This window comes from Cyrtonyx montezumae, unplaced genomic scaffold (assembly GCF_038088225.1).
Source record: "Cyrtonyx montezumae isolate F1298 unplaced genomic scaffold, pur_monq_1.0 scaffold_8, whole genome shotgun sequence".
In the NCBI taxonomy this organism is placed as follows: Eukaryota; Metazoa; Chordata; class Aves; order Galliformes; family Odontophoridae; genus Cyrtonyx; species Cyrtonyx montezumae.
The window spans coordinates 10,934,129-10,945,404 of record NW_027072089.1 but is presented as its reverse complement, the minus strand read 5'-3'; the positions used below and the strand labels follow the sequence as shown (position 1 = coordinate 10,945,404).

Here is an 11,276-nt window from a genome sequence, read left to right as displayed (position 1 = left end):
TATTTGTATACTTTGTTTGTTCCAGTCTGAGCCCTGACTTGATGAAGTGAAACCACAGTGAAAACAGGGCTTTGGTGAGTGACATGTGAGTGGATTCCACAAGCTGCAGCAGGGTACGTGCAGTTACTTAGAGAAAAAAGGCCTTTACAGTGGGAGTCGAATGCAAACAGCAGTGTACAGAGACGGTGTAGAATGTGTGCTGCTGGAGACATGCTGTGATACAGAGCTCAGCAGTCAGGAGCTATGGGTCGTGCTTGGGTGCAGTTGGTGGTGCCCGGCAAACGTGGGCCGGGGCCCTGCTGCAGGAAACTCCTCTCAGCTCCCGGTGATAACCTTTACTTTCTCTACTCCAAAATGCTTCGATTCCGAAAAAAATCATCCTAGCCGAAGTTCGTTCCCAGCCGTGGCACGGCCGGGAAACCGAAAGAGTGGTGAGAAAAACATTCTCCGCCTTTGCCCCGTGTGAGGTTCGAACTCACGACCTTCAGATTATGAGACTGACGCGCTACCTACTGCGCTAACGAGGCGGCTGGTAGCGGGTTTCCCCTGCTCGCTCTGCAGCTCGGTCTGATCCCGTAGTGCTGAGGGGTGTCCCCACGTTCCCGCGTTTTTGTTTCTGTTGACAAAGGCATGGCGACCGCTTCTACCCTCAATACGGATAAAAAAGGAGGGAGGAACAGCTCGGCCCTCCCCGCGGCTGCAGGAGCGGGCTCTGTGCCGCAGTGTGGGACTGTGTGGTGACCGTGCAGGACCCCGCCTTGACTGAGCTGGGGCTGTGGAGCAGCATGGAGCTTCTTGGCAACCTTGTGGGGCACCGAGGTGACAGCACGGGAGCCTGTGGTGGCCGTGCATGTCGTCAGTGTGACAGCATGGCCGTGAGGTGACTGCACAGGGCATCAGCCTGACACCGGGGCCTTCCCCAGGGTCTCTGTGGGGACACTGGGTTGTCTGGGTGGTCCTCGAGGTGATCAGGATGGACCCCACGTAGGGGCAGTGTGGGCCTTGAGGTGGCCGTGCCAGGACCTCAGGACCACGTGGGACCCCAAGGTGACCATGAAAGACCCTTTGGTGACACTGCTGGGCTCTGTGGTGACCATACTGGACCTCACGGTGACCACGAGGGACCCTCTGGTGACCACATGGGATCCCATGGTGGCCGTGAGGAGCCCTTGGTGTCAGGCTGGGGCTGGACGGCAGGCAGGGCGGGTGGTGGCCCTGCAGGGCCCGGGGAGGCCCTGATTGGTGTTGACAGGGCGCGATCTGTCACGTCACGTTAATTAGGCGGCATCCTTTTCGGCATAATTGCGCAGAGCAGGTCACTAGATAATTAATGACTTTTTGCCGCGTCTGACAGCTGTGGGCGGATGTCAGGGTGGGGGGAGGGCAGGGGACAGTTTCTAAAGTCACATCGCGAGCTGTGCCACCTGGACACCACCTCTCCGACCCCAAGGTGGGTGTTCCCTCCCCCCCCAGAGATGTGCGTGTGGAATGGGAACCGCTTCAGCGCTCCTCTCTGTTTTTATATGGATGCTTGTGTCACGCTGGCATATAATTATTTTATTTTTTTTTCCATAAGGAATCTGAGAGTAGACTGTGGGGACAAAGACACGGAATCTGGGAAGCTACCCTGGAAAAACAGGCCTCCAACAAGCCCTGAGGACTCCCGAGCACACCGGTAAGAGGGACAGGACTCCTTCCATCCCAGCAGTGCTCAGAGCAGCCCTTCCCCTGTACGAGGCCAGGCTGTGTCTGCTCCATCCTGCTCTACCTATGGTCCCCTCCAGAGACACAGCACCTGGAAGCAGCGTGGAGCAAGAGCGATGGCAAACCCAACCTGCGTGATAAAAGTGTGTCACACGTGCCTCTGCTTAAAAGCATGCACACAAGTATTTATGGAACACCTGGGGCACGGTGCATGCACACCCTGCCTCGCCTCGCCCCGCGCAGTCATACCAGTCCGCCTGGCTCCCACAGGCACTGCCTCTCACCCCACTGCTAACCCCTGTCCTGCTAATGACAGCAGCCGGGCTGCCACGGTGACAACGTGACTCTGGAGCTGCAACCTTAAAGAAAAAAAATAGTAGGAAACCAAACAAACAGCACTAAAGGTGCACAATCAAATGATGAGTGTTTGTATTTCTGATGTTTTGAGGCCAGCTCACAACCCTCCCTCCACATAATGCTCAGGATGTTTGGGAAGGGGTGTTTTTCTTTTAATAGGACAGCATAGTCACAAAGCTTTAAAGAAATAAATGAGTGAATCGTCTATGGTAATAGCAACATACTGTGAATGGGGCACAGTGACGAATTTCAGGTTTATTTTTAAGCTTGCCTGGCAGCATGTAGGTGCAGACAGGAGTCCGTAACCCCTTCTGCCATTCTGAAGCTATGGACATTGCTGATGTCTTTGTCCCAGTTAAAGTTTTTGCTCCGTAGCAAATGCTATGGGAGGGCAGAGAAGCCTCAAGCTGTTTTGAAGATTGTGCAACGATGCTTGGGAGCCTACCTGCCTTTGCTTGAATACTTTCCTCGCTCTCATTTCACAGGATGCTCCGAGAAGGGAAATACAGCCAAATCAAACAGCCCTGGTAATTGGACGCGAGTCCTTCGGATTCCCTTGGGGTGAGGTGGGTGCCTCGCAGATAAGCAATCTAATCAGCTTGTGTCCTATCTGGAAACAGATTGTTGCTGGATGGAGCACACCACCACCTGAGCAGTAAGCTTGGGTTGTTTTCTGAAGATAATTGTACCGACAGAATCAGGGAGTGTGAATTCGCCGGAGGTAATAAGATCTCTTTATTTTATTCATAGATAATTCGTTCAGTCAGGGTGATTTTACGCCAGGATGCAGACTCCCAACACGACGGGCGATTGCGTCGCCTGCGCCACGCATATGCACAGTGCCTACTCTGCAGATCTGCTGCTGAGACACAGAGCCATGAGCCACCCCAGACACACGGGCAAGATAAAAAAGCGGCTGGAGGACATCAAGAACCAGTCCCTGAAGTCGACAAAAGCAGATTTCAGCCACAACGAAAGCATCCGGTTGGCCACGGACGCTTTCCTGGATGGTGGGACAGACTCGTATCTCCAGACTTTGAGCAAAGAGGGAGAGGTGGATTTCCTCTCCTCGGTGGAAGCTCAGTACATCAAGGAGAATGCCCGGGAGTCCTATTACTCACAGGAATCCCCCACAGATGGGGCGGCCGCGCAGAGGCAGAACGATGGCGGCTCCCTGCCTTCAGGGACGTACTTCCCCACCATTTCTGACAGCAGCGAGCCCGCTCTCCTGCACACATGGATTACGGCGGAGAAGCCCTACTTAAAGGAAAAGTCCACGGCCACCGTGTACTTCCAGACAGAGAAAAACAGCAACATCAGAGACATCATACGCCGGTACATCAACAAGACCACGCGGGTAAGGGGAGAGAGCTCACGTTCCTCTGCATGTGTTTGTATTCCTGCCCTTAGAAAGAGTGGGTAAAGGTGGTGTGTGATTAGAGCCAGCCTCGTGCATCACTGTGTAGCTTTATGCTACAAAGAGCCTATTGCTGAACAAATGCACCGCTGTCGCTGCCTCACTGTGTCCAGCCATGGTCGTGATGGGGGACCTGTAGCACCCCACTGCCAGGCTGCAGGAGCCCTGCACTGCACGGTGCTGCCAGGAATGAGAACAAAGCTGAAGCAAGCTCTGTATAAACAGTTGTCTTTGGAGGAGATGGATAGGAGGTGTGGGTGAACAGAGCTCCTGGAGAAGGGCATGTGTGTGCCACGAGGTGTTCCGCAGGGAATGGAACCATTTAGAAGGCATCCCATCCCCAATACATTGTCAGTGCCACTAAAACATCACACAGGCTCTGTATAGTGCCCCAGAGCCTCAGTCGGAGTGTGGGAGATGTGCAGGGGAAGTCTGATACAGAAAACGGGCAGAAACCTTTGGTGGTGTGTTCGGATGGTATTGTGACAGCTCAGCTCAGTTTTCAGGGGAAAATATTTGGCACTTCAGATCTCTGCTTATCACTGTCAAGGGATTTTGCCCATGCAAACTCGTTGGCAGCCTTGCAGATGAACGATCAGAAACAAACTCTTGTGATTGTTGTATTAGAAGGGAAATGTAGGGCTTCCTGAGCCTTCAGCAGCAGCAAAGAAATCCCCAAGGTCCACATAAGGGTCAGAGCAGTGGGGCACATTGCATGCAGGGAGTGATTTTCTTGGAATTCTGTATGGCAAAGTGCTGAGCCTTAGGTGAGGAAGGAGAGGCCGTGCCAGAGAGCTGGGAGCACAGCTGCAGTCCCAGGGAAACGGTGCTCTTTGCTGACTTCTTGAAAACCGTGCTTCTAGGGCTTGTGATCACACACCCGTTGCTTTTAGGTAAACAAAATGTCATCGTATTCTTCCTTTCCAAAAACATGAGTCTCAAATTTCTGCTGGCTGGAGAAAGTGCTGTGAAATACACAGCCAGGTGGAAAGGGAGCTTTGTGGGTCCCGCTCTCCAGCACAGCTGTGGAGCCCTCTAGAGTCAGAGCCACTGCTGGATTGCTCTCCCTCAAGGGCAGGAGCTGGGACTGGTGATGCTGAAGGTCCTAACAGAGAAGAATGCCTTATCTCAAGAGGAGAAAAACTCCAGGGGAAAAAAAGGGAAATGGGAAAATACATCCATGGTTCACACAAGCTGCTCAACCATCTTATTTACATTACAAGGGGATGCTTGATGACAGTATACATTTGGCAACTGCTTTTTGAGTAGAGTTTTTCAACGATGGGAGTTAGTTCTCATTTAGTGTGAGACAAGGGAACGTGCCAGATATGATAGTATTTAAAGTATCCATTAACAGCATAAATAATAGAATAAGGAATACATCTGTGGATGACATCAAACTGCGGAGGACTGGAGAGCTGAGAGTACTATCATCCTAACAGAGTACTGCAATCAGTTGGTCTACAAACATTTGGACTAGTTTGTCTCTGAGGGGAAGAGAGAAGAATCAAGTGCAGAAACACAAATCGAGAACAACTGGTGAAGAAGCAGGGTGTGAGAGAGGTCTGGAGCTACGGTGAGGCTGAGTGTGAGCCAGAAGTTCTGTGCTGTGTACAAAGGCAAGCTCAGTCCAAAGTGTGAGCTCAGGGTGTTGGACAGCACTGGGCAATTACTGGCAGGGCCCTTTCTGAAGCACTGTGCTCTGGCAGCAGGATGGATCTGTGGGATCCTCACTGCTCCCCAAATAATGTGGCTTGGTTGGTCCTGAGGGATTTATATATAGGGATGGGAGGGGAATAAGCTTGCTGATAAGCATGGGCACAGCCAGTCCACGCCACTCTGAGGCTTTTACACATGCTCCTGCTGTTTGTGACATAGGAAATGAATGTATGTTTCAACTGAAACAATTAGCTCATAAATTATTGTGAAAGTTGGATGTGAAAAGAAATAAACACGGAGCTGTTGCAGTCTGTCAGCCCACTACCAACTGCAGGGAGCAGATTTAAAAACAGGACTGCTCCAGACGTAAGCTGTAACAGAGAAAGCGTCATTCGACACTTTCTAAATGCATGTGACTTACGAAAGCCATTTGGCAAGAGCTACTGTCTCTTATTTTAGCTACATCCTTATTATTGTCTGATTAGTGCTTTAATATCCTTCCTAGTGCTGAAATCTCACCTACAGTTTCCTGGTTCGCGCTATGTTTGGTGATTAAAAGAACTTAACTGAAGTGCATACGTTGCACGTTATGTTGGGTTTATGTGAACAGTAGAACAATGAAGCAACGCATCTCATCGATTCAGTGATGCAGGGGGGGAACAGAATGAGTATCCACATGTATCTTCCAAAGTTTGCATTTGTTGGAATTTAAAAAAAAAAAAAAAAAAAACAAACCACTGAAATAAATACCCACTGCATTTCAGCAGCCTTGACTTATGTCAGTTAATGCTTCTGCTTTTTCCTTTAGGTGCTGGCTATCGTGATGGATGTATTCACAGACACTGAGATCCTTTGTGACCTCCTGGAGGCAGCCAACAAGCGCATGGTGTTTGTCTACCTGCTGCTGGACCATGGCAATATAAATCTCTTCTCGGAGATGTGTGACAAGCTGCAGATTGCTGAGGATCTCTTCAAGGTACCGCAGCTCTCAGATTCTGTAGGCACTTTGGGTTAGGAGCATGGTTAAGCTAAAGTGTAATTAAAACAGAGACTTGCAGAGGTAGTGTAGTCATGCCTAATTGTCCTCTAAAAATGCCTACACTTTTCCATGCATTTTTGAGGAAGTTAAGGCATTTCCAGAAGATGTCCATTAGATGTCCATTACCCTAAAACCCATATTCCAACTTCATCTCAGACAGAGGAAACTGACCTTAAAATTAACCATCCCTGGAGGTGTTCAAGAGCCGTGGAGATGTGTCACTGCGGGCCGTGGTTGGTGGGCATGGTGGGGATGGGCTGATGGTTGGACTAGGAGATCTTAGTGGTCTTTCCAACCTTAATGATTCTATGATTCTGTATCATGGGCCAAACACACCTTCAGCTCCACTCACACGTACTTACATTTGATATGACATTGATGGCTTGTCTGGGTGTCACCGGCCACTCAGTTGCCCCTGCTGATGAGATGAGGAAAGGTTTTGCCCTGCTGTATTGTGCCACTGATGTATCAGTGTAAAACAAGAGGGGTCACACATAGGGCTGTCAGTGGAGGTGACAGACTGCTCTTGGCTATGGACACACCTCTAGAACTCATTTCGTTAGGAGGAGCAGTCATACTGTTACTCGTTGCAGGTCCTCTGTGCAAATTTTCATGTAGGTTTATATTTGCCCATTGAAAAATTAGCACTGAAAACTTGGCTGGTCTTCCATCATGCCCAAGTCTTCAAATCAGTCTATGAAGAAATGGGATAAGTGAAGTGTAAAGGCAAGAGGGAAGAGAGGCCTTTTCCTTCTGATTTTTAGTTAAAACAAACAAACCAATATGTAGTTCACTCTGTTCAAAGATTTTTTTTTCTTTTCTAGAATATCTCAGTCCGCAGTGTTACTGGAGAGGTGTACTGTGCCAAATCAGGCAGGAAATTTTCAGGACAAATACAAGAAAAGTTTCTAATCTCTGACTGGAGATACGTTCTCTCCGGATCCTACAGGTGAGATACAGCATTGCAGACAGGTTTTTTTATTTTTTTTTTTTCTGTTTTGCAAGTTGTTGTGATTATTTCAGGCACAGGATGTAGCATCTCAATGACTGGGCTTTTAATTAACATCCACAATCCTCAGGTCAGGGAATTTCATGAGACTCCGAGTTTGCATCAAATAAGTAAAGTTCCTCATGGCCACGTAGATGAGTCACAAAAAAACTGAGGTGTATCCTAGAAACTCAGATAGAGAAAAGACAAGAGAAAAAAAATACAAATGTGAATTAAAAGGATGTGATGGTTTTCCTTAAGCCAGGTTTGTGATCTGGAGACTCAATTGCTTCGATAAAATGGTGCTGGCAGGAAGATTAGGTAACTATAAATGCAAAGGTAAATGTGAATGTGTGGGGACAGCAAAGGCTGTAAGAACTCAGCTGCCTCCAGAGGTGGGCACCCATTCTTTCATTCACTTTTCAACTGAACTGTCAGACAGGAAGGAGTGAACAAAACATGCTGATGCTTTTTCATTTGATTTATTCCAAGTCCAACACAGTGCAGAGTCACTCCTCTAGATAATCTTGTAGGTCCTTTCCAACCTAATGTACCTATGAACCTCTCATTCTTTACTGCTATTCCATTATCTTCTAAACTCAAGAGCTTTGTCGAACTACATTATCTCCTATGCAGCAAGCAAGCAGAGAGGGTGGTGAGGAACAAATGTAAATGCTATTTGACTTCATCGTGCTCAGTTTGTGGATTCATACGGCTTATAAGCAGCTATCAGTACATGGCATTTCTGTTGGCTTCATGCTCTCACTCTGTTCATCTGCAAGTTTTGCTATCACTAAATCTTACCCACCAACTTCTGCAGGTGTGAGCAGTATGGATCTTAAAGAGAGTAAAACAGACTCTTCTGCAATGTATTTGTTAGAAAGGAAAATTGAATAGGTCTCAAAACTAATACAGAATACCTTAAAACTCATAGAACAGTGTATTCCACCATAGTGCTGTGCTGTGCAGGACTTTGTGACAGCAGGCTGAGGGAATAAAATAGCCCTTAGGTACCCAGTGCTCTGCAACGGACCAGGGCTCACCGCCCACATCCAGAGGGTCTGGGAACAAAATGAAATGGCCTAATAGACAACAAGAGGGCTGCAACTGGCCATCAGAGGAAAAGGGGCCACCACTGAGCCTATGAGATGTCCTGCTCCCGAGCAGCTTTTAAAAGCACATTAAAAAACCATTGCTTCTGTCATGTGAGTACGTTTGGTTCTGCCAAGAACCAAGAAGAAGCTCCTGAATAAGCAGCAGCTCCAGTTTTCAGGAGTGCATGCATCACTAAATGTTTTAAGGTGTAGTTTTTCTCTCGGTTCTTTTTTTTTTTTTTTTTTTTTCTGACTGTGCCTCCACTGTTAGCTTGAAGTATTTCTTTTTCTACCCCATCCTATTAAAGCTACGTTCTTCCTTATTTTTTATTTTAATGAAATTTGAAGCTAAGTAATGTATGAACTCAGTGCTCCCAACGCAGGCAAAATGAGAATGCCAGAAGCTGGCCCTCTCTCCTCAGGCAGAAAGCAGCAGAGCTGGAAGCAGCACACATCCACGAGCATTTGCTTAATATCACGTAGGTCTCACCATGTGCATTTACTGTATTCTTGCCTCGTTTGGAGTCTCAACAGTCTGATGGAGGACAGAGAAAGATTCAGAGAGTGCTTCTTTGTGAGTAAAGGCAATGCTGCAGTAACGCAGCAGTTGTTAGCAGACAGCAGGGAGCTGCCTGGCTGGGCAGCTTACCTCAGCTCTCAAGGCTTTAGGTATTTAGGATGATTTGCATGAAGAGGATAAGTACTTGCATTTTATTAGCTTACTGTGTATTGTCATGCTCAGACAGAAAACTTATAGTCTGTATGTCACAACTTAATATAACTTTTTACGTCCCAAACCTAAACCTCTGTAAGAGTGCCCCTAACCAGCAGCTGCACACTGTGTCCAAGTGTCAGCTGAGGCTGTCAGATCTGCTAAGTTTCACAGGAGTTTAGTCAAAACATGACAACAGGATGTGAAGTGCACACACCTATAGCCAAATCTGGCTCTTGGCCACGCTTCTGCAAATCCAGCATAGCTAATAAAGTCCCACAGGAACAACTGGGACACAGTTTTGTCGACACTGAGTAGTAACCCTGGGTTCAAATCCAGTGCTCTACAGCCTCTGCTGTGCAGCTCAAGCCCCGCTCAGCTCAGGGAGTAATTAAGTTTTGTTTTATTGATGGTGATGCTGTGGCACAAGGCATCTGCACAGCTCCATCAGACCAGCCTGTGGTTTGGTCAAAGAGCACAAATGGATGTTTGCTGAGTGGATTGAGGTAGCGTGTAAAAAATCATGTACAGGCCATGGAGTGTTGTAAGGTGTGTCTCTGGATACCAGAATAAAAACTGCTGTGGTCTTTATCCTTTACAGCAAAGTAGGTGGTTTTTTTTATTAGTATTTTTGCAAAGGCTGTAGAAATATTTTTCATTTCATTGTACCTATAGTGAAGGAAATGAGCACTTGTCCAACTTGTCAGTGCAGGCGTGGCGGTTTGTGCTGTGGGGGTGGGATGCCACAGGAAGGTTGGGTTTCTGGGTGCTTCTCCTGACCAGGGCAGACAAAGGCACCGCACAGTGCAAACAAAGGATGGTTGTTACTAGTTTTCCTCGTGTCAGTTCTGAGTGGGTGAGATTGACAAATGGGCATGTTGTTCTGCAGGGAAGATATGGTTTACATTCTTGCAGACAAGATGTGATAAGACCTTAATTGAAGCACTGCATGAGGAAGAGTGGTTCCTACTTAGGATAGGGGTCTAAACTCGGTCTGTGGAACAGGCACCCAAACACCAGGCATCTGACATTTAGTGCTGACGTGGATGCGGGTCCTGGTTTCCACCACTCCCTTCAGGAGGCTGTGAAATTTTACAGTGGGTTTCTCGAAGGTTTTAGTGGCAGCTGCAATAACAAGGCTTGATCCAAAAGCCAGAGAGGAGAGCAGTGATGTGGACTGACCTGAAATTCTGCCAGGACGCTGTCCCCATCCTGTGTTTGGACAACGAGCCTCAGCACCGCCCCGGTGTGGACCTCCCATTCCCAATGGCTAACCCTTACCATATGTCTCTCCTTCCAGCTTCACGTGGTTATGCGGCCAGGTTCACCGCAACCTCCTCTCCAAGTTCACTGGTCAAGTCGTGGAGCTGTTTGACGAGGAGTTCCGCCACCTTTACGCACTGTCCAAGCCAGTGAGGGGACCGAAGTCTCCGCCACGCACCATGCCCTTCCTTTTCAGCCACAGCTGGGCCCTGCCACGCAGCCTCCCCGACAGTGACGAGGCGAGTGCCAACACTCTGTCCGACCCCTTGAGCAGCCTCTCAACTGGAAGCAACCATCAGACCAAGCAGACCCCAAGAACCCTCATATTCAGCAGCAATTTCACCCCCCAGTCGCCTCTCCATCGAGTTAATTCCTTCCACAGCTTTGCCTCCTTCACCCCCCCCCCAGCGCAGCAGACCATCCAGGCTAACTTCTATCAGCCGCACTTCGTGGCCGATAGCTCCACAGCGCTTTATAACAACATGAACATTTACCGACCTGTCAGAGTTAGACAAGAGGAACCCAACAGGACAGGCTTAAGCTCACCCTGGAGATGCCTCCATAAAGGTAACCTGTTTGCATAATCACCACCTTGCTTTGAGTCGCAAGTTAACGTAGTGAGGGCCTGTTTAGCAATCACCTGTACACTGACGGATACAGAAATTGTGCATAATACAAAATAAGGATGATTTCAAGTCTCCTGTTTTGTTTCGGTGCTTATGGATGCTTTGTTTCCCTAATTGAAAAGCCACCTGCTATCATGTAAATGTTGGCTGCCTCACAATCCCAGTAAGAACAAACCTAACTGCTGCTCACAGTGCAGTGCTGTTGCTGCCACACACCTGCCCATGGTACCATTTTAATGTATCAATAGATTGAGGTGTTTTTTCATGTGGTCAGGCACCTGAAAGGAGGCTAAGTCAGTTTCTTATTCCACACTTGCATAAGGAGCTCATTCAGGAGGGAGAAGGCTGCTATTTAAGTGCCAGATTGACATGCTGCACTATACCTTCACTCCATCATCGCAGCTTAGTCTTGCTGTA

The 11,276-nt window shown here is 48.2% G+C and overlaps 1 protein-coding gene and 1 non-coding gene across 2 annotated transcripts; one reads left to right on the top strand and one right to left on the bottom strand.

Annotated features, from left to right (window-relative positions):
- Window positions 1-454: 454 nt before the first annotated feature.
- On the bottom strand, window positions 455-527 carry TRNAM-CAU (transfer RNA methionine (anticodon CAU)). The gene has a single exon. It is a non-coding gene; the product is annotated as a tRNA-Met (tRNA).
- Window positions 528-2,833: 2,306 nt separating this feature from the next.
- Window positions 2,834-11,033, top strand: FAM83A (family with sequence similarity 83 member A). Its single transcript, XM_065752823.1, has 4 exons — window positions 2,834-3,418; window positions 5,946-6,113; window positions 7,001-7,125; window positions 10,271-11,033. Exons 1-4 carry the CDS (start codon window positions 2,846-2,848, stop codon window positions 10,815-10,817), a joined length of 1,413 nt encoding a protein of 470 aa, XP_065608895.1. The 5' UTR covers window positions 2,834-2,845; the 3' UTR covers window positions 10,818-11,033.
- The last annotated feature ends 243 nt before the right edge of the window (window positions 11,034-11,276 follow it).